The sequence below is a fragment of the Electrona antarctica genome (genome assembly GCF_951216825.1).
Source record: "Electrona antarctica genome assembly, chromosome: 8".
Classification (NCBI taxonomy): Eukaryota; Metazoa; Chordata; class Actinopteri; order Myctophiformes; family Myctophidae; genus Electrona; species Electrona antarctica.
In genome coordinates, this window is record NC_136789.1 from 19,535,326 (window position 1) to 19,559,038 (window position 23,713).

General features: G+C 40.5%; 2 protein-coding genes across 2 annotated transcripts; both read right to left on the reverse strand.

Annotated features, from left to right (window-relative positions):
• Positions 1–6,049: 6,049 nt before the first annotated feature.
• ik (IK cytokine) lies at positions 6,050–17,291 on the reverse strand. Its single transcript, XM_079508439.1, has 20 exons — positions 17,084–17,291; positions 15,542–15,608; positions 14,183–14,275; positions 13,125–13,184; positions 12,545–12,712; positions 12,278–12,392; positions 12,104–12,174; positions 11,842–11,888; positions 11,439–11,602; positions 10,655–10,763; positions 10,353–10,398; positions 9,747–9,948; positions 9,617–9,635; positions 9,309–9,393; positions 9,065–9,154; positions 8,253–8,310; positions 7,787–7,875; positions 6,993–7,101; positions 6,738–6,772; positions 6,050–6,359 (listed from the first exon to the last, which is right to left on the reverse strand). Exons 1-20 carry the CDS (start codon positions 17,091–17,093, stop codon positions 6,332–6,334), a joined length of 1,665 nt encoding a protein of 554 aa, XP_079364565.1. The 5' UTR covers positions 17,094–17,291; the 3' UTR covers positions 6,050–6,331.
• A 2,208-nt stretch (positions 17,292–19,499) lies between these two features.
• Positions 19,500–22,414, reverse strand: ndufa2 (NADH:ubiquinone oxidoreductase subunit A2). The gene is made up of 3 exons (XM_079507839.1): positions 22,268–22,414; positions 21,222–21,328; positions 19,500–19,706 (listed from the first exon to the last, which is right to left on the reverse strand). The coding sequence occupies exons 1-3, from the start codon at positions 22,369–22,371 to the stop codon at positions 19,615–19,617; spliced, it is 303 nt and encodes a 100-aa protein (XP_079363965.1). The 5' UTR covers positions 22,372–22,414; the 3' UTR covers positions 19,500–19,614.
• Between the last annotated feature and the right edge of the window lie 1,299 nt (positions 22,415–23,713).

Here is a 23,713-nt window from a genome sequence, read left to right on the forward strand (position 1 = left end):
TGTAAATAAAACCAGAACCAGAGAGCAGTGGTCTTTGTCATCATTAAAATAAAAAAATACACTAATAATAACGGATACACTGAGAGAGCAAGCTTGATCCCCTTAACGAGCTCCTGATTTTTAACGAGCTCAGTGACTTCCTGTCCTTTTTGATGAGAGCCTCCGATCACACCAACAAACACACACTAATTAGTACAAGCACTCACTTAAGAGTCATTGACAAAGACACACATTCTCACAGTGGCTCAATAAAGGTGTTTTACTGTGCTGTAGTAGGCTATACAACATTGTGTTTACACAGCATATAAGTAGCCTACCGCTCCTATGCCACCAAAATGTGGAACGCCCTACCAACAGTCATTAAGACATGTGAATCCCTTGACTCCTTCAAAACCTCTCTCAAGGGGCACCTACGGACGGCTGCAATTCGAAACTGGCCCCCGTAAAATCTGAATCCCCCCCCACCGCCCCACCTTTTTTTCCCCTCACTGTATATGTTTCTTTTCCCTTTTCCCTCCGTTATGATGAATTCCTGTTCTGTTCTTTGACTACCGGTATATAGAAGTGTCTATTTGTACGTCTCTAAATGTTTTGATGAATTGAACAAGGTGGACCCTCTTGTAAACAAGTGTAATGCTTAATTGGGTCGTCCACTCACAGTTAACAGTCTTTGTATTGAGTTTGTGCTTGAAATGTACTGTAATTCTGCAAACTGTTAATACATATTTCAATCAATCAATCAAAATACCGATACTTCTTTTGGAAGATAATCATTGGTATGAAAAAGTTACATTTGATTTGACTCATGTTGAGTACAGTGTACAGTTGGTGGTTCCCATATCCCATTGAAATTATCCCTCATGTTACTAGACTGTTAGTGGTGGACCACCTTGACAGGTTTGATTTATTACAGATTTATATACAGATCGGTGAAAGCGATATCTCACTTTCAAAAAAGACTTTTGGTAATTGTATCATCTACTCAGGCTTTTGTGAACACCCCAGACAGTTTTTTAACAGATGTGGACAGTAACAAATGTAGTAGTAAATGTACTTTATACTTAAGTACAGATCCTGAGGATTTGTACTTGAGTATTCGATTTTTAAAATACCCCCTGTGACGTCATGTGAAAGTCAGACTGGGCACCCCTCACTTCACACAAGTGTGATTGTTGTTCCTTCCCCACTTCTGCAGCCTGTCACACTAGCCATGTCTGTGGCTTCCCCCTCTGCTCGCCAGCGGCAGCAGCGCTACCCTCACTCTGTGTTCAAACTGTTAAGAGGGGACGGTCGGCGCAATCAATTCTTACCTTTTTCTGTATTGTATCAAAAAAGGAAAGTAATAATCATGCAGGGTTCCTACACATTTTCCATTTTAAAATTCCAAACTTTTCCAAACTCAAATTTCGGTAATTCTCTGTAGATTTATTACAACTTATTTGACTGTATTCGAGTACAAATACCTAGATGCTTATGTAACTACCCAGCCAGCACGCCGACGTGGGTCTCATATGGTTTAGAGGTGGGCTGCCTATGTGGGAGCCAGGTGGGATAACTATATGGGACCCATATGGAAATGTCAGCGGGCACCAGATGGTTCTAACCTGGGTTGCCCGTGTGGGCTTTAAGTGGGTTCTACCTGGGCCATAGGTGGGCCCCAACTAGGCAATTTTATGTGGGACCCAAGTGGGTCCTAAATGGGCTAGCCCATGTGGGCTTCAAGTGGGTTCTACCTGGGCCCTAGGTGGGCCCCCAACTTGGCAATTTCTTTGGGGCTGACGTGGGCCTCAAGTGGGCTTGTCAGCGGGCACCAGATGGTTCCCACTTGGGCTTTCCCAATTCTTGTGTGGGCTTTAAGTGGGTTCTACCTGAGCCTTAGGTGGGCCCCAACTAGGCAATTTTATGTGGGACCCGTGAGTCCTAACTGCTTTTAAAATCCAACCACTAATTTATCTTCCATTCTGTCTGTATAGGTTATTCTACTGTGTTGGCTCATAGAAATTATCCACTTAATCACCACCATAGCCATGCCATGGTGGTGAAAATAGCCAATGTGCAAGCTCACACCACGTCACAATGGGACACATTGTAGATTGGCTATTCAATCTTTTTTTTGCCTACATTGTCGTGCTCAAAATAGGGACGGCATGTTGAAATTGGTTAACACCAAACCAGGCAATGTTGGGTTTTTGTCAACTTAAACTGTATTATGTACCTTCAACCCCTACAGCCTACAGTAACATAAGTGATGTTCATATAGAATTCACCAGTGAACTAGAGAAAAGTAACATTTAACAAGTTTAACAAATAATTATAAATAAGTAAAGTAACTGAAACGGTCCTACATATACTCATCATTTCCCATTAATGGATTGGAAAAACAATACGTCGTTCTCCATGAATGTCTTTTCTAAATAAGAACCAGGTCAATAAAAAAATATTTCATGTTTGCGCGGTCTGTGAAGCCTCCTTTATTAACTGTGTCCGTGGACATGACGGCGAATGCAGCCGAGCAATTATGGTTTCCTTATGAAGAAAAGATACGTGCGCTTTTCTAATAACTACACTGCGTAACTAACAAATGTTCAGATGTATTTGTCATAATGTTATTTGTGATGCTATGTATATGCAATTCATAGGTTGTCATATTCTTTCGACTGATTTGGTGGGGGATGTGTGGATTTGGTTAAAGTTAAAAGTTATTGCAAGTCAATAGTCTGAAAACATAATACTTTTTCTTCACTTTTTTCCATACTAATATGTATAACGTAGTTCTACAAGAAAGCACATCAGTGCATGCAGTTTGTTATACTAATATGTATAATGTATAGTTCTACAAGAAGAAGAGTTACACGGTCCTATCAAATATTTGTGAAAGAATTACATAAATTTGTCGGTCAAAACTACAAAATTCACTTGAATTTCAATTCAATTTCTTGAATACTTAAGTACATCTGAAGCAAGTACTTTTTTACTCTTACTTAAGTAACCTTTTGACTGAGCTACTTTTACGTGTAGTGGAGTAAATCTGAACAGGTAGTATTTGTACTCAAGTCGAGTACCTCTGGTTTTTAAGTTGCTCGATTCAGTGTTTAAATTTGATATTCATTTTAGTTGCCCTTCCTATACAAACCTAATGTAACTTTAAACTCCATTTTAATTGTTAGATTAAAACCTTTTTTTGTTTTAATCTTGATGATTATGGTGTACAGCTCATGAAAATCAAAAAATCATATCTCAAAATATTAGAAAAATGTTTTTTTAAAACGGGAAATGTCGACCATCTGAAAAGTATATTAATGTATGCAGTTAATACTTGGTCTGGGCTACTTTTGAACAAATTGTTTCAACAATGGGACGTGGCATGGTGGTGATCGGCCTGTGGCACTGTTGAGGTGTTATGAAAGCCCAGGTTTGCTTTGATAACAGCCAAATAAATTTGTAATGTCTCACACCTCCCTTTTGACAATACAACCTAGATTCTCTGTGGGGTTCAGGTCCGGCCAGTTGGCTTAAGCACAGTAATACCATGGTCAGTACACCAGTTACTAGTAGTTTTGGCTCCGTGGGCAGGTGCCAAGTGCTGCCTGGAGGAGTCCCTGGTGTCTCACCTGGGACCCAAACTAACTAACTTACTTAATACTAATATATTTATAGTGTAGTGGTTAGCACATCTGAGCCCAGTCAACAGACAGGTTCTATGGTGTAGTGGTTATCACATCCGAGTCCTGGGTTCAATCCCCAGTAGAACCAATTGCTAACTTTGTCTGTGTTGGACTCTTCTTCCTTTTCCAGAGATTTATTTTATTTATTTAGCATTAATATTGATCATTCTATTAAAGCTGCATGTGTGTCCACTGTACTTAGTTGCGTGCCAGCGTCACATACTAAAGATAGCCACGTGTGGACGCTCTAAACTGTAAACATGAGCACCTTGAGGTGTATTCTGCTTTCTGTTCATAATAACATGATCATATGACTGGCATGCAATATAATATGTATATACACAACTGAGGGCAGAGGGGGAGACAAAATATGTCTTCTCATGACTCCAGGGATGTTGTAGGGAATGTAGGCTATGTGGTTGACATTTAGTCACTCAGGGGTAGACCCCTGGAAAATCTAAATCAAACCATGGTGGATGGAAATCCACAGAAATCGTTTTTCATAGTGCAGTAGCACCACCTGGTGGACAAGAGTAATAACAAGTGTCACTGCTATGGTGTCTATCGGTTTAAAGGACCACTTCACCACTATTTTATCATGAACATTAGTGAAGACCAATTGTATGAAGACAAGTTACTACACCTACTACAGCTTAAAAAAAATCATTACCAATTACCATAGTGTTTTTAAAAAAAAAACAGGTTAAATGGTCCATATATTTATGAACCATCTAATGGGAACATTTAAAACAAACCAATTGTGTTTTTTCTGCTTTATTGGGTTCTGCAGTGCAGATTAAGCTGTGTGTAACATTGTGCTACATTATATTTCCTGTCATTTATTTTCACCACAAGGTCAAAACTGTCACCTTTTTACACACATTAATATTCAATATCGGTCCTTATATAAATTTAAAACAGCTGAAAGCATATTGAAACCTCCTAGTCTACACAGCTATACGCTGTTCCTCATGCCCTTACCGGAAGATCCAGAACTGAAGTGTTCCATTTAAGCACATGTGTTTGTTTAAAGTGATGTTGAACCTTTTTGGCAATGGCATCTCGGATAAACTGCGTTCTGCAGGCGATAGGGGGACAAGAGAATAACGCAGCTTCTGATTGACCAACACGGGTGAAAGGGAGCGCTCTGCTTTGTCAGCTCGGACAGCACGCAAGTATGCGTTTACTGTGCCTAACCCTAACCTTAATCTTAACCTGACAAAATCTATGCCTAAACTAACCATATCCTAAACTTAACCTCAACAAAACCTATGCCTTAACTTAACAGTAACACGAACCTCACCAAGTCTATGGCTCAATCTAACCTTAACCTCACAAAAACTATGCCTAAACCTAACTGTGAGATAGCTGCTTCCGGTTGTTTTTAGGACTGATTTTAAAATGATTTTACTTGTTTATAAAGCACTCAATGGTCTCGCACCTTCCTACCTACATGACTGCCTGCCTAAATGTCCCAAACCGCCCCTCAGGTATTCCACTGCTGGCCTGCTCGCTGTGCCAAAATAAATGGCAACTATAAAAGACGGTGAAGCAGCTTTCTGCTTCTACAGGCCGACGGCGTGGAACAAACTCCCACTATACCTTCGACAGGCAGCCTAGACACTTTTAAAGCACAGCTCTTTTAGTTGATCTTTTAAATTCCTTGTTATTCATGTCCTCACTGTATTGCATTACTGCTATTATTTTAATGTTTTATGCCTTGCTTTTCTTTTCTCCATTGCTCTGTAAAGCACTTTGAGCTGCATTTCATGTCATGAAAGGTGCTATACAAATAAAGTTATTATTATTACCAAATATGACAAAAACTAACCATAATCCTATTTTAACCATAACCTGACAAAATCTGTGTGAACCTACCCTTATCCTCACAAAACTATGAATAATCCTAACCTTATCCTAATTTTAGTAGTCAGAGATACAAACAGGAGTCATGACAGGAACACGTGATCTGTGCACTAAACTGAATCACTTTAGAACATAACATGATCAAAGTGTATCTGCAAACATAATGAAAACAAACGTGCTTTAGGAAAGTGAATGGCTCCATTTGTGTAATATTTGATTTCACAGAATCTGATGTTACGCAAATTTAACAAATTCAAATGTAACATGAATAGAGACGTTTCACTTAGGCGTACTTAAGGAGTACTTAAGTCCAGGTGCAATGGAGAGAGAAATAAAATTGTTGCTTTCACTCACAGAGCAACTGATAAAATGGACAATATTTTAACCTAGGTACGTACTGTATACCATGGCCAGGTACAACCCAAGGTTCTACCAAAGTTCAACATCACGTTTGAAATAATAACAAAAAAAAGTATAATCTAATTTCCTCAATCAAATTAAAAGGAAGATACTTTCAATTAAAATCTCAAGTTCACTTTTACTGACTGGATCCGCCCAGTAAAATACCTCCTCAAAACAGATATGTACATCTAAATAAAACAATTTAATAAAACCATGTTGGATCATTTCAAACATACATGGCCAATGGTCTGAAATAAACATAACCAGAATAACATTGTAGAATGGTGGGTTCTAAACCATATTCCATATAGGGAACCAGAGCTGTGGCACTGGGGTGTCTCAACGAAGGAGGAATGGATACAAAAGAAAGAAGTGTTTCCATGGAAGGATGGAGATCTTCAGTATTTGGGCCTCTTAACATTCTCTCTGAAAAGCAAACCAGAGAAACACATTGGTAATGGTTTGAACCGTTCCCACATACTGTACATACAGTGCCATCTCTAAAGCAGTGGTTCTCAAGCCCCATCTGCCAGGGGCCCCCATGCAAGATTTGTGTCGTCTTAAAATAGCAGATCTACAAGCTCACAACACGTCACATTGCGATACGCTGTGAGCTTTAAATATCCGACGATTATACGGTTATAGTGGGTTAACTGATTTTGGTGCTAGATTAACCCATTTTGCTGGGGACCCCCTGGAACCCATTCAAGGACCCCTGGGGGTCCCCAAACCACTGACTCTATACAGTCCGATTACAAGACCGAGATGAAAAACACTGAAATGAGAAGAAAGGAAAATACTCACCCATCTGCCTCCTGCTTCTTTCTCTTCTCAATGATCTGACAAAGAAATAATGTGAGAGTTAGCATTTTAATCACATTTAAGTTCCTATTTTAATCAGACAAGATTTCTTCGCAAATAGCAGATCTACAAGCACACAATGTGTTGCAAGCTTGTTGATAAGACTATTTTTGAATAGCCAGACTATAAAATAGGGGTTAAGTGTTTAAGATAGAAGACTGTCTATCTTTCAAATCTATCCATCCAGCTATGTCTCACCGCACTGATCTTCTTCCACTGTCTGTCCAGCTCCGCCTTCTCATTGGTCTCCTTGAAGCGTCTCGTTTTGCGGCCCTCGGACATCTTAATACCATACTGGAAGGCAGCCCTGAAGGGACAAACAAATTATTATAATCATAGGAAAATAACACTTTATTTAGGCAGGACAGTACAAATAGACAGGAAACCGAAGGGCAGACATCCAACAGAGGATCTTCATCAAGAACTAAAATGAAAACGTATGATAACGTGGTCAACCATTCAGTAAATAAACAACATCTGGACAACTGCCTTGTGTCCTCAGCAGTACACCAACCAATTGTGAAGTTGATCAGATGAACGGTACAATGCAACGGTTTTATGTTTTTATAACTTGATACATTGTTTTTTTGTATTGTCCCCATCAAATAAACATAAAAAAATTCATTCATTCATTCAAAATATTCATGTGGAATGATTTTGGAAATTAATTATCATCATGATTAGTAGTGCAATGCCTGTTTGGGGCATGGCTGCGATTTGAAACTTGTGCCGGTGCAGAGCAGGCCGGCTCTGGAGAACCACTAACATGAGCTACTTCACACTTCCCTGGGTCCTGGGATTAAACTTAAAGGTTTGTGAGATACGAGTGGCCATTGGGAGAGGGCCGGTTCGGGAGAACTGTTGATCCGATCAACTTCACAATCGACACTGCACTTCCTTGGAGGTGTGAACATGATCGGTTTCCAATATGCCATGATGGAAGGTTATGCAGACAGACATAATGAGATTCCTAGGATTTGTATGTTTCATACTTGGGTAAGGCCTCCTTGTTGTTCATGTAGTCTGAATATTCTTCCTGGGTATCAAAGTCCCAGCGACCAAGTGGACCCTTCTTGTTGCCCTGAGCAGACAGAGAGAAACACAAACCAACTGTCATGCTTGGAAATCAAATCAGTAACGGTTTCCAATGGAACAATTGATTGAATTGAATAGCTACAAAAAGCACCCCATAATCATTACACCTAACCCTAACCCTACATTATTTATAACCTAGCAATGTCTCGCTCTCTGATCATAAACATTGATAATATAATTGTGGTATAATCACAACAAACAAGGTTGTGCTGTACCCTGATAATGGCACTGGTGTGCTGATCTACGGCACTCAGAGCCTCATAGCCTATGACAGCGGCACACTAGTGGAGTATTGCTTTAAATAATTGACCAATAGTCACTGATGCGCTGTGTGATGTAATGCTGGTGAGTTGTTGTAGTCACCTGGTCCATCTTGCTGTAATCCACTTCTTCATCACTGTCGACAGCCAGGTCATCCATGCTGCAGGGAGACAGAGAAGAGAGGACTGCTTTAACCCACTAAAAACGGGAAAACATCTGTCATTTTAGATTTTAGCTAAATATTGTCTCTGTCGGGTGGAAACCTCATATTATGTCCAAAACTGGTACTTTTCAGGATTCAAATTTAAAAGTAGCAGATCTACAAGCTCAAATCACATCGCTTAGTTTGGGCCATGTTTCAAGCTTGTGGATGTGCTACTTTTGATGCTTGTATGACACTGTAGAATATGATCAAGTAGTAGGGTGTCAATTTAAGAAGCCAAATTTTTGGTTTCTGTCCGTTACCAACATAGATTTTTCAAAATCTGCCTCAGGTCTTAATGTGTTAATTTAACCCACACAAAAAGCAGTGTCTCCTGCCTCAGCTACTGCTCTCCAGGACCAAGTTACTGCACTGAAGCTGCAAGTCCAAACAAGTTTGTGTTGTAAGAATATGTAAAAACGCACTTAGCATTCCCTCAGGGTATAATAAAGTAAAGTAGATACTATTAAATACATCTCTTTACAGCATGCAAGCATGTTGATATACAGTATGTGCCATGTGGGAGTGTGTGGCGTGTGCAGTAGAATGATTGAATAGTCAGATTGATGGAAGTAAATCAATTATTACATTATGGAAGCTATGTGATAAATCACTAAATCGATGATTCTATTACTAAACTGTTCATACATTTTCTGTCGATCCACTAGTGTGCACCATTACGTGTGTGTTTGTGTGTGTGTGTCAATCTTACGTTGCAGGGTAACATTCGGCGTAGGAGTTGGACATTCCGAAAAAGTCTCCCAGCTTGTCTTCTTTGCGGTCGCGTGTTCGCTGGCCCGCAGTGGCTGGCAGTTAAAGAATGACAACAGTGTGGATAAAACAAAACGTAAAATGAAAAGAAACCTTTTAACCTCTCACCACCATATATACACACACACACAATTAAATTAAGTTCAGCCTGATTAATTTGAACCAACAGTGAACCAGAAGGATATGTTTCCTGGCCCTGCCACTGGCTGCCGGCTGCACCGGCAAACTTCTCATTGATCATCTTGATCTGGTCTTTCACATTTTCAGGTCCTGGAGAGAAGGAGAGGGAGACAGTGTTTGAGAGAGAGGGACGCACAGTAGAAATAACATGACAGATCTGGGCTGATGTGTCAGCTGTCCCATTAATACTGGGAAAGGATCCGTGTAATCTTTAGATTCTATCCACTGTCTGTACTGGTTAATATGGGTATGGTAATCTTAAGTAATAATTTAGTAATTGTAAAGACACTATAAAGAGAAGCCAGTCATTTACCTGTCTCCATATCTATGGGCTGCAGAGAGAAAGAAAGACACACACACACAGTTAGTCATCGTGTACAGTGTGCTACGATGAAATGATCACACAGAATTACGAATATTTGTGTAGAAGCCGTCCGACTGACCTCGGGATCGTGATCGTCGACCCTGGGCTTCTCAAAGTAACTGCGGCTCCTCTTCTCCTCCTCCCTCTCTCGCTCTCTGTCCCTCTCCCTCTCCCTTTCCCTCTCTCTCTCTCGCTCCCGGTACCTCTCCTTGTCCTTGTCCTTAGGAGGAGGCTTGTTGGCAGTGGCGGATGGGGTGTAGTCTCCGATGTCATCGAAGATACTGAGGATAAATAATAACCAGTCAAAACCCTTGTCCATACAAAGAGTGTGACAGTGTGACAAACAGTGTGACAAACAAGATCATAATCCGTGATAAACTGTGCCCATTTCTTGGTTTGAGTTTGTGCGTGAAGAATTGACAAAGTGGCTTATAGTGTCTGTGTGGTCTATGTCCAGATTGTACATCAATGGCAATAGATCTGCCTGCAGTAACGACTTTAAACCTGACATTGCTATTTTAGGCATGTTAGGTGTCATGTTATAGGTGAGCTACAATGTAATAGGCTAACAATATTAAGCCAACCAACCATGTTACTTGTAATGTGATGTGACAATAAAGATTGATTCTGACCACAGATATGTCCTAAAAGTGTTCCCTACATCTTTAAAATTACTTTTACTCACCCAATATCAGCCTCTGGTCCTGGAACCTTCTTTTCATCTAGTTTACCTGCTCTCACACACACATGCACACCAAAACACAATTACATTGTCGTCCATTTCAATAGCAGTATTGTACTCTGGCAGAGATGTCGATCTACAATGTTTTCCCATTTGTTTTTGTAATTGAATTATTAGTAGTAATGGTGGTAGTTGGTAGCACAGTCAATATAGGCAGGGAGTAGTATAAATGGTAATATATATATAGTATTGGTAGTAGGACTATTAGCAATACTAGTAGCTGTAGTAACAGTAACAGTATTAACCTTTGTCTTTCTTTTTTAGTTTCTTGTGTCTTGTTCCCTGGCGAAGGTAGGAGAGGATCTGAGTCAGCTTAGAGATCACTATGTCATTAGTGGTCAGAGTTGTCTGCGCCTGGAGAGAGAGAGAGACACGCACACAAAGAGAAAGAGTGAGAAAGCACCAAAGAGAGCGATACAAAACTGAAGTATTGAGCATTAACGCAATAGTCTATTACGGTGGTTCTCAAACTATAGATCACGGGAAGGTGCCGTTTGGAGGCGTGTATTGTCTACCGGACAAATATGTTTTTTTTTCATCAAGAAACGGAAAAAAGTGGTGTCGCGTGAGAGTTGACAACAAAGACAGCCACTTGACTCTTCATACACACCATAGACAGTGATACACACATACAGCTCCAACCGAACCAGCACCACAGGAAAGAGACAACACACAGAACTGATTTTATGGTTATATAGCAGGAATGAAGACAATATGAGCAGGTGCCGAGTGGCTTAAAGGTTTTCGTAACTCTGAGAGCGAGAGGGTCCAAATACATGGACCACGTGTCCATTTGGTTCCATTTGTACCCTCTCGTAGTTAAATTAACACTGGTAAATTGGCGCTGGAGGGGTCTGACTGTGTACATTCGATGCCTATGTGCCAGCAAACACAATAAGTCCCTGAATCGGCATTTGAGTTAACGTACCGTTGCATTCACGGATAGCGGTGTAATATTACGGAGCAGGGAGGTCATGCTCACAGACAACCCGGCGACAACCCCTGGTCTATTCATTAGCTCATCCTAACCTCCATAGTAGGGCAGTCAGCCTTGCTGCGGATCAGTGTGGTGGGTATGTCCGTGTCTGCGTATTCATCCTCCAGGTCAACCACGTAGGCCATCCTCCCTGGCAGGAACAACTCGTTCCTCTCCGTCTGACGAGACCTAAACATCATGCGGTAGACGTTCCTTCCTGTTGGGGAGGGTGAGTTTTGTTTTTAAATTTGTAGTTTAAAAACAAGAAATGATGTCATATTTGCCAGGTGAAACAAGCGTTGTCTCCGTTCTCTTTGTGTAGGACAAAAATAGCAGATTTGCTCATCCACAAATTCTCCATTCATTGTCAATGGGAATTCAATGTTTGTTTAACAAGAAAATGCACACTAATAGCTGAATATAGGAGGGGCTAGCACCCCTCAAAAACACACTCACCCAGACGAGTCTTAAACTCAATCTTCTCTTCTGGCTCTATGTCCTTCCTGATAAAACAGAGAGATCAACGGTCATGATCACACACAAGATTGGACATGTCATTCTAGGTGAAATTTGTCAAATTTGCAAAATATTACGCGTCACAATGTGACAAATTTATGATATGTAGTAGTTATCGTATTAGATATTATCTACTGGTTGCCATATTATGGTTATATTTCATAGCAGTTTTATATTTGCCGATATATAAGAATGTACGTACTTCACTTCCTTCTGAACCTTTTCCATCATGTCCTCTTCTTCTTTCTCCTTACTGGTGATCTCAGCTCGTACCTGACACACACACGCACAAAATATATGTAAATGTAAAAACAATCCCCATATCACGCCCTCACATACTCACTTACTGCACGCACGCACACACACGCACACTTACCTTCTGTAGCAGGGCGAAATCGAGACCTTTCACCAAGTGAGTATGTTCCATGTCACCTCCCAAGAACTTGGACTCTTGGATCAACTGACGACGCTTCTCAGCTGCTGATTTGTCCCTGGAGAAAAGTGATGTTGGAAGGGACAGATTGGAGAAAAAAAAGGGGGAAAAAAAGATAAATAATTGTCATTTAGTCGTGAGAGTACTAATATAAGTAACAGTAGTAGTCGTAGGAACAGTAGAGTAGAAAGAGCTAAGAGATGTACATACGCCTCAGCAGTAGGGCCTACAGCTCTGTAGTTGGCCGTTGTGCTGATGAGTTCAGTTTCTTCGTAGTCTTTGTTGACTCCATCTCGTCGCTCGCGGGCTCTGTCTCTGTATTTCTCTGCCAGCTCTCTCTCTCTCTCCATCTCCTGCTGACGCAGCTTGGCGTAATAACTAAAGAGAAATATCAGTACAATTATAAGAACAGAACAATTGTCTCTCAGTAATAGATTAGATAGGGAGTGGAAAAACTATCCATGTTCGTTATCAGTAAGTATGAAGTGGTCTATGGTCGTATCAACCGAGCAATGTGGCCAACTATCCTCCTATCCATCAAAATGATATAGTAAATCTTCTTTAATAAAAGTTACCATCCATAAATGTTTTTGTCCGTTATCGCCCTCTCCCAACAGAGAGAGAGAGAGAATTGCAACTACAATAAAGATGGTGACGTGTCCAATCCGGTAATTTGACTGGAAATTCATACATTAATCTAGCAAGGAGGATGTGAGTTTTCATCTCTGTTAATTTTAGTCTCTATAAGACTCATCCAATGGCCTCAAACCAGAGCTTTGATAACCCTTACCTCTTCTTCTTACGTCTCCGTGCTGCTGGATCCTCATCCTCATTGTAGTCCCTTGGCATCCTGGGTAATAAAACAGCAAATTAATTTCTAAGGTCATTGCAACTGATTTTTTTTCAGTTTTTCACATCAAAGCTTTAACTCAGAATGCCCGTCTTTGAATCAACTTTTATCTATTCCTTTCAACTAAAGTTTAGAGTGTGCCGTTATCTTCCTTTATTTCATTGTACTGTCACTTTTATTTTAATTAATTCTTATATTTTAATCCTTATGTAATTACGTGCAATTTCTGATTTTATTTTGAAGCATATCAAGTCTGTGCTTGTCGTATGAAATGTGTTATATATAAATAAATGTGAATTGACCCAACTTGGCATAATTCATACTCAGTTCAACCGGGCTTGTTCTTCTGCATACCATTTCTCACCCAACTCATGGTACTAGAGATGTGACGTTCGTGAACGAATCGGATCATTTGAACGGCTCTTTGAAAGGAACGATGGGATCCGGTTCACAGTAGGGAGCCGTTCCTTTTTAGAGGAGGAGGGGGGCAGGGGGGTTTCAACCAGGGCCGGTCATGATCAAGCTGGCGCCCTAAGCAGGATACACTGGGGAGGCACTGGGGAGTGGGGAATCACTAGGGAGGCCCTGGGGAGGTACTGGGGGGACCCCCCCCGGGGAGGTACTGGGGGGACCCCCCCCGGGGAGGTACTGGGGGGACCCCCCCCCCCCCCCCCCCCCCCCCCGCACCCATCGTTCAAAAGAGCCAGTCTTTTGAACGACTCTCTGAAAGGAACGGATCCCAGAGATCCGGCTCCCTTCAAAGAGCCATAAATCCCATCTCTACATGGTACACTGGACACAGGCACTTCAACGACGTATGTAGTTAATATTGTATGTGTCTAATCCTCATCCTGTTCCAATATACTCTGTAATGCTATGCCAAGTGCTAATTGTCAGGTTGTAACTTGTAAATGCACCTAATGCACCTAATGCCCCATGCGTCAACGTGTTACTGATTGTGTTCTTCATCATCATCAGTCAGTGAGTGATGCACTCACTCATGATGTCTGGATTTGGACGGTGGGGCTGACGAGGGGGCAGATCTTGGGGTCATCAACAGTTTCCTGAAGTCATCATTAGTCAGCTTGGACCTGTAAGTCGACAGGATAGGCAGGCGACAGACAGTCATTACAATGTTGAGATACAGAACAATTCGAAAAGAATAAGCAGTGTGACTTACACATGGACACACAAAGAATATGCAATTATGCACCATTATTCAAAATTAATAATTCATAATTCATGGACTCCTAATCATATTTTTTTTTATCACAAATGTAAAATAATTAACATGTTTCAATACTTTTGGTAAAACAAAAAATCACAAACTATTTCACAAAAGTATTTCTGACATTTTCTGTTGATAATAATTTTATATTTTCTCCTGAGAGTCATAGTCAATGGGCTAAACATGCCAGACTGTCGTTCCTTCTCTTAACGTATCCGTATTGTGGGGGACTTTTGCAGAAAATAGCCGATCTGTAGATCGGCAATTTTTTTGCGAATATATTTATGTAGAGCTAAAGCAGAACAGTCATTAGTATATAGAGCAGTGGTTGGTTCTCAACCTTTTCAGGCAGCAAATTGATAATGTAGGTGTTACTACATTCCGGGCATTACATTTGGTTTGTTTGACTAGGTTCCACAGATAAATATTGTGAAAATAGCCGATCAACAAGCAAGCTTATCTGACCATTTGGCCAATGTTACACCAGTTTTTGTAATATAGTTTGTTGATTGCTCTTGATGCATTAATGGTCTTTTTTCACACACACACAGCTGCGGCTCAGGGGTAGAGTGGCTGGATGGTAACCGCAAGGTTGCCAGTTCGAACCCGGGCTCCCCCAGAGTTGCCGCTGAAGTGTCCTTGAGCAAGACACTGAACCCCTAATTGCTCCCGATGTGCTGGTTGGTGCCTTGCATGGTTGCGCCGCCATCGGTGTATGAATGGTAAATGGTAAATGGTGCATTTATATAGCGTCTTTATCCAAGGCGCTTTACATAGATTGTGCATTACATTCACCCATTCACACACACATTCATACACCGATTGCAGCAGAAGCCATGCAAGGTACCAACCAGCACATCGGGAGCCATTTGGGGTTCAGTGTCTTGCCCAAGGACACTTCGACATGTAGACAGGAGGAGCTGGGATTCGAACCGCCGACCCATGGATCATTGGACGACCTGCTCTACCTCCTGAGCCACAGCCGCCCACATGTGTGTGTGAATGTAATGCACAATCTATGTAAAGCGCCTTGGATATGAATGCCACACACCCACACCACACCACACACACACACGACTTGGGTCTGGTCTAGGTTTAAAGTGGTTAAAAGCCAAGCGGTAGAACTCACTGTAAAGCAGAGCGCAGGTCTTCCACCTCATGGCCATCAGGAGCCAGGGGGTTGGAGTAGGTCTCCGCTGGGAGGAGGAGGAGGGAACAAGAGGGCATCCTTTATTACAGTGGCTTTCAACCCGTTTCATACCAAGGCCCATTATTTATTTGGGCATTTGAGCCATTGACCCCCATTTGATGAGATTTAGCCTCTCAGACCCAAAACGTACATATACATGTACCACATACATGCTGTATTGATGTAGTACCATTGGGAGACAACAGGCAAACATTGACCAAAATAACAATTCTTCTACATTCTAATTGTGTATATTTCTTGTAAATCTGATGCAGATGTTTAACAATAATTTAACTCTTGAGAGCATAAAATGAAACCAAATGGACCCGTAAGGGTCCATTTGGTTAAAGCTCTAAAAGGGTCCATTTGGTTACCAACTGTCCATCATTTAGCTGGGAACCACCTGGAACCCCCTCAAGGACCACTGGTTGAAAATCACTGGTTTATTATAATTACTGCCATCTGTAGGGGTGTCGCACATTCACTTTTCATTAGCAAAATATGTAAACAAATCAAGGTTGTTTATGTTTATTCAACAGCTGGAACTGCCTATATACACACACATGTGTTGTTCTCATTTGAAATATTGTGCATTATAGCCTACCATTTTATGTGAGCAAAGACAAATCATTACTCTTTAAAAGTGCTGCTGTTGTGTGACAACCATCTTTCAGAATCACTGAATAAAATATCAGATCAGGTTTTATTGATCCTAGACGGACCTGGAGGTCATTCTGCTCAGAACAGTTATTAAATTAATAATATAGAAATAATGGTTAAATCTTCTCATATATGAAGTGACCAACCTTTGTAATACAAGTTTTTTCTCTCTGTCTTTAACTTCAAATCAACAGCACAAGCACAAACATTATTATCCAGTGTATCAAATTTAGAACAGATTTATCAGCAAAGAAAGAAACATTTACACCAATGTCCAACTTCATCAACAAACTCAATGTCTCTGTAAAGAAAGATACACGTTGAAAAGCACATTTTAGTAGATAACGTCAGCCATTCGTACTGGTTAATATAAATGAAACCCAATCCGACACTATTAAAAAATACTTTATACTTTTATGTTATCCTTTTAGCCTAAATGTGTGACTGTACCTCGTGCTGTTTACATTTCATTCAGACTAAAGAAGTACTAACTATACAACTAAATCAATCATTCTGAATGTTTAATTTGCATATTTTTTCCCGGACAGTAAGTAGTAGTCAGTACGACCGTATCGCTCGCCAAAAATAACAGATCTACAGGCTACCAACGTGTGGCGATGAGGTGCGCCGTTAACTTGTAAATCTGTGCTTTTTAGCTAGCCTAAGATTTAGACTCTCGTAGACGTATTTATCGATTCTGACATGTCAGAATCGATAAATACATCTACGAGAGTCTAAATCTTAGGCTACTTTTTAGCCACCGACGAAGGCTAACGTTAGCATTTAGGTTTCGGTATGGTAATACAATCAATTCCAACTTACTTTCAGGCATTGTGTCGAAGATTCTTCCGTCTCCTTCAAGTGGAAATAATATTTATTTGTGTCTATTCCAAACAAGAGGAAAACGCAGTCGTTATTTAAGTTCAGTTCACAGCACCGTTTTTTATGTAGCGTGCAGCTATGTTGTTGTGTTTCTGACTTTCTGTGGCTGTTTCCTCCTGCGCAGCAGTGCGCACGCGCCTCAGACAGACAGGAAGTAGAAAAGAAAATATTTTCTTTAATGGTGTGGCATATCGCCATCTACCGACCACAAATTGGAACCCAGTCACCCAGTACTAACAGACCATAATATAATGATCATCACAACACCCTGTACAGCCCCCAAGGAAAAAGAGAAAATGAGAATGGTAAAAAGCCTATATGCTTTTGCTTTTAGTTACAAATTTAAACCAGATAATTAACATTTCAATACTTTGTCAAGTAGGTAAAGAACTACATGAAAGGACGTGTGTGGATAGGACAGCCAAAGTAGTCCCTCGGTCTTCTTCCCTTATCATTTTTGAGTGGTGTAAACCACTCCTACAACTGGCTTTGTTAGTCTGTCTGTCTGTGCTCAAAAAATGAGCACGGTTGCTATGGTCACCCAGTTCACACGGGTGTGATTTCATTACGTCAGACATTACGTCAGACCACAGCTGATCAGTCTATATAAGACCTTACACCACTCAGTTCACACGGGTGTGATTTTTTATTTATTCAATGAAGAACTTTTCGGTTAGTTGACCGAAACCTAGATCTTTATTAAATAAATAGAAATGGAAAACTGTGTGGAGGACCACATCTTCTAAATACTTTGTAAAGCTACTGCTTGTAATGAGATGGAAACCAACCAGCCCATAACCTTGGAAGTTGTTCCCCTCCCCTTTCTTCTTCCAATAAGCAGGTTTATTTGTTTATTTGTTTATTTGGATCCCCATTAGCTACTACCTTAGTAGCAGCTACTCTTCCTGGGGTCCACACATAAAATACATTACAATCAATACAGTCATATGAAATACATTTTAATAGACTGTAAGAAAAACAGTTAAAAAAATAAAATACAACTAAATATAAAACAAGTGATTAATAACATTGCATATATATACAATTTCAGTTTGAGTAGCCTACCGTTACAGTATGAAATATTTTAAACAGTGCTCAATGACTCAAAAAGCAAGTGACATGAGATATTTCTTTAACTTATTTTTAAAATCTGATTTACTTGTTGCCTGTCTGATTTGTGATGGAAGACTATGCAGCTCTTTCATTGCTCTATATATTACTGTGTGTTGCATTGCATTAGTTTTTGAGATGGGAAACGTAAAAAGACCTTGTGCTGAATGTCTAGTATTGTAGGTGTGTTCGTCAGAGCTGAACTTCAGCCTGCAATACAGGACAGCCGGAACTTTAGATGTAATAATACCTTTGACAAAAGACAGCAGGGAAATATGAAGTCTGTCCTCAATCAGTGGCCATCCCAAAGTGGCGTGCATTCTGTTGGTGTTTGTTCTTTTTGTACAGCACAGAGCAATACGTGCAGCTCTGTTTTGGACCAATTGTAATTTCACTAAGTCCTTTTTTGCAGCACTAGACCATACCATTGGACAATAATCCAAATGAGTGAGTGCCAGTGTTTGCACAATTTGGGGAATGCATTGTTGTGGTATATATTTGGAACATCTCTTAATAACAGACAGACTTCTTCCCATTGCTGCAACAGTCTTATCAACCTGCTTTGACCATGTTAATTTACTATCTAAAATGATGCCTAGCAATTTTGTCTCCTCTACCTGTTGGATTGGCATCCCTTTGACTAATAGATTCAACAGAGGTTTATTTTTCATCGCAAACTTTGATCCAAATACAATACTTTTTGTTTTTGCTAAATTAAGAACTAGTTTATTACTATTGACCCATGTTATGACAGATTGTAATTCTATGTTCATAGTGGCTGTTAGATAATCAATTGATTTTGCTGGCATATATAGAGTTGTATCATCAGCATACATTACTGCTGTTGTCTGATCTAAAACTAATGGTAAGTCAGGTTCATAGGGTATATCCAGTTACAGTACCTAATGATACATATATTTTTTCCTCTTTATTTTATTATATTGTTTAAAACTACTCGGTTACAGGATATATGACGGTTTGTTTTCTTTTCTGAGGGTAATTGAATGTCTGTGTGAACCCTGGGGTGAGGGGGTTAAGGAGAATCGGACTGGGTTGCAAACTATAGATCACAGGAGTACATTAATGACTACAACAAACAAATCTACTGAAAAGACACACTTCTTTAAGTTGTGGGACTTTGCATGAACCGTTTGTCTATGCATACACAGACAAAGGGGCGGCTGAGGCTCAGGGGTAAAGTGGCTGCTTGGGAAGTGAAAAAACAAAACTAGGTAAAGACACAAACAGATACATAAACACACATCTGCACTTTGTCGGAGTTAGTACATTGGGTTTATTAACAATATAATATTAACAGCAGATGATGTCATCACATTAATAACACAGGGAGAGAACCAAGGTCAGGGTTTGGTCTTGACCACCGTCTCTAGAACTTGGGATATTTGTTCTGCCGTCATGTTGTCCAATGGAACACTTCTTTCCTTCCCAAAGTCTGGAGAGAACACACACACACACACACACACACGGTCAATAGATGTTTGAAAACAACATAATATGAGCTATCTGGTGAACCTTTAGCTTTATTTAAACAGCCTTGTAAGGTCCCAAAGGAAAGGAGCCCCTGATCCTAGCAGTGAGAGTACGAGGCTCAACATACTGACAAGTCGTCATAAAATAATCAGTGTCAACTATCTATGCCTGTCTAAGCAAAAAAGAAAAAACATTAGAAAACGCGAAAATAAAAATAAAAACTTTGTATGCATCATCATAATTATATTAAAATTGGTCCTAGGACCAGCTGGCTGGCAGACCTCAGATGTCACGCTCATGTCACCATGACTTAGACATAACCATATAAGGAGTTTCCAATGCATCCATGCCGAAATATGGAGTGTGACTGTGCTGTCTAACCTCAATGTCATCATGACATCAGGGGCAAACAAATCACTCCATATGGGCACAAACAAAGGGGCTGTTATGGAATTTCTATACTATGTAGTGATATGTAAGATTTTACATATTATAGTAGTAAATAAAAACAAACATGTTTTAGTGGTCAGACTAGTAGATTCATAAACTGTCCGCTTGAAATGCTATATTTAGAGTAAGGAAATATGATGAGACATGATGATATCTGGACAGCCAGTGACCCTTGTGTCTAAATGTCTGATTCAAAATAGAAGAGAACAGACTTGGACATATTAGGACTGTGACATGAATCATGATGATGGATGCCAGATGCTTGTATTGAAACAAGTTGAGTGGTAGGTAAGAATAGCTATGATTCTGTCTGCCTGATAGGGAACGATAAACACCCAGGGACTAAGTGTGCTATGTATTATGTTGTAACTTGTAATATGTACTTAGTGTAGAACATGCACTGGTCTGTCATCCTTGCTTGGGGTGCCTTGCTCCTCAAGATATTCCACCATCTCATATAGAATATAGTGATGACATCAGGGATATAAGGAGATCTTCATTATATGGGCATAAAAGGGACAGGTCTGACAGAGATCTCCATATGGGTATATCAGCATGCCTATAGCGACGCCAGGTCCGGAAGAGAATTCCCCATTCATTTTCCCCATAGAGTTTTCAAAAAGTATTTATTTAAAGACGTTTACAAAGCCCATTCTTGTTGTGACAAATCATGACAATAAACACAATGTTTTGGGCCGATCAAATAATTATTGTTTTTCTTCTTACTAATTCGATCTGACCTTTGGTGTTGCATTTCATATACAAGTTAATTAATGTAATGTAATAAACTTTGGGCTGAGGGTCGATGGGTTCCACAGGGGCTGTGCACACAGACAGCACATGCCAGAGTTGCAGGGCTTTGGTTTTTAATTGTATGTAAATAAACATGGATCAGATCAGATGTCTTTTAGCATAGTGTTGCTATCAGTCTTGCTATTTCAAGCACAGAGAGCTGCTTATGTGCTTGTCCGTTAAATTCTGTTGTACATCACTAGCATGTATCATGGTAGTCTGCAGTCTCTCTCACCATATCTAGCCCAGAGTTTGGCTTGCACTCCAGAACACTCCCTGACCAGGATGGGAAACTCTGGATTGGATGTCTTCAATGACACATAGTGTTGTTCCACAAAGTCCCTGTGGAGACACAATGACACACACACGTTGTCATTGACTATCTCTGTCATGCATAAACACACAGACATGAAAGCCTTGCACTTCCACATGAAAAGTTAGGAAGCGCTCGTTGTCAATAACGCAACCTCCTGCATTATGTTGCAGGTGGTATGCACTATGCAGGGCAGTTGAGTGATTTCCAACGAGCACTTCCATACTTGAACACTGCAGGTGAAACATTACATTATCACCTGCACTGAATTTATTGACAGAAAGTTGTTTTTTGTGTGTGTGTGTGTGTCATTGGCTGGTGTTGGAACTGTAGATTAAAATAAATCTAGTGTTGCAAATTGCCGCTATCGTGGAGAAAGTAAAAAACAGTAGTGTCAGAAGTGGGATTCGAACCCACGACTCCTATCGGAGACCAGATGTCCCTTAAGGTCCCTTGTCACCTAGCCCCATATGTGCCCTCTCCCTACGCTCATTCTGTACAGAATGAGAGGGAGAGGGCACATATGGGGCTACTTGTCACCTTGAACTCTGGCGTCTTAGACCGCGCTCGGCCATCCTTCCTGACAGCAATATGACTTAAATAGTGAGACACTGTCCAAGTGTGCTTTGATATGGGTTTGAGATGGTGTCGTGTGTACTTGTGTTGTTGTATTGTTTGTATCGCTGCCTTGTTATTATTACGCACGATACAAGAATGAAGTCCAGAGAAACAGTGTGACCAGGCTAGTTGTCAGCTTTACCTTCTAAAACAAGAAACACGCGGTTCAGTTTATGCATTATTAAAATGATTGTATCTTCATGACGTTGTTAGATCTGTTCTTTTTGACAAGAAGCGACAACGAGGTTTGGTTTGTGAGATGCAGGTGACTGACTGTGGCTACGCTAACTCGCTAAGTAGCTAACAACAAACCACTCTCTTGAAAACATCAGTCAGAGAGTGAACCCCACCTGGCTCCCTGGCTGGCGGCAGAAGTCTGACACAAGTGGAGACGTATTTCTCGCAGGTTCTTGGCAAGGTTAGAGCCGATGCCCCTCACTACGGCGGCAGCCATGTTGCTTGTTTGGTTTGGTGAGGATCAGGGACTGTTGCCAGCCCAGATTGTGTGAGAGAAATAAGCAATCAAGTCTATTCATTGATTCATGCCCAAAAGTGGCAAAAGAAGCAAGACTACGAGGTCGCATGTGTGAGAATCAATGGTTTAAACATTAGGAAACAAACCCATATAAGCAACTACACACAGTCGCACACAGCAACCCGCAACCACTGATATTTACATTTACAAGCAAGCAACTTTACAAAAAAGAAGCCCAAAGCTGCTTATAATTAGCGGACATGGCAACCCCATGGTGAGGATTTTTGGTCTTCCTTTGGTTTAGTTTAGTGGATGGTTGCAACTTGTAACCATTGCTTTTAAGTGCATACCGCCACCTGCTGCAACGGAGTATGTCATTAACATTAACCACTTGAACCCTATTTTATGTAGCCTGGCTAATGAAATGAAATGATAACTATATTTACCCAGGGTATCTGGGCTAAGCTCAAGAACTAATAAGCCAGACCGAATCAGCCGTTGGCAAAGTGTGATTTGAGTCTGGCTTATTTTATGTACACAATACAACAATTTCATAAATAAAACCCAACGAACAATAAGTTAATAGTTTAATGTATTAATAATAAAGGAAAAGCATTCTGACTTTGATGAATTGAACATGGTGGACCCTCTTGTAAACAAGTGTAATGCTTAATTGGGTCGTCCACTCACAGTTAACAGTCTTTGTATTGAGTTTGTGCTTGAAATGTACTGTAATTCTGCAAACTGTTAATAAATATTTAAATCAATCAATCAATCAATGTGACTAATTATGGGAGTTTTTTATCATCAAATGAGGCTATGCACATCATAACATCCATTCAACATACCCAGAAGTTATGTGGGAACACCTACTGAGTGGCAAAAAGGTGGTTATTTTTTAAAATTGTCTGGACTTGTAAGTGTTTAGTGTCTAGTGTTTGGAAGCGCTTTCAATAACGAAACGTCCTGCTACCTGCATTATGTGCAATTTAGAACAGATAGTACACGCAGGACCGAGTGATTTCCAACGAGCGCTTCCAACTCCATGCTGCTCAATGTTTTGCCACTCAGTGGATGCAGGCACATTGTCGCGTCAAAAAACGCCTAGACCAAAAGTGTCTCTTCCGGGTTTTTAAACAGCTGGTGGATGGAAATGACGCTTGTGAGCGGCTTCAAATTGTAGCGTCGACAAATAAACATTTCCATCCACCAGCTGTTTAAAAAACAAGAAGAGACGCCTGCTCATAGCCGCTTTCTTGACACCTATTGACACGTATGTCTGGGTACAGGCGGTCTACTAGTCTAGATGAGAGCGGTGTGT

Bases quoted from the DNA above. Each gene is read 5' to 3' on its own strand.
- ik (XM_079508439.1), bottom strand. The intron at 12,713-13,124 runs GTAAGGGTTATC...ATTTCTCTTTAG, and splicing joins CGGAGACGTAAGAAGAAGAG to TTATTACGCCAAGCTGCGTC. The intron at 11,603-11,841 runs GTGAGTGTGTTT...CCTCCCCAACAG, and splicing joins TGAGTTTAAGACTCGTCTGG to GAAGGAACGTCTACCGCATG.
- ndufa2 (XM_079507839.1), bottom strand. From the start codon at position 22,371: ATGGCTGCCGCCGTAGTGAGGGGCATCGGCTCTAACCTTGCCAAGAAC. The intron at 21,329-22,267 runs GTGGGGTTCACT...GTGTCTCCACAG, and splicing joins GCCGCCAGCCAGGGAGCCAG to GGACTTTGTGGAACAACACT. The intron at 19,707-21,221 runs GTGAGAGAGACT...TGTTCTCTCCAG, and splicing joins CAAACTCTGGGCTAGATATG to ACTTTGGGAAGGAAAGAAGT.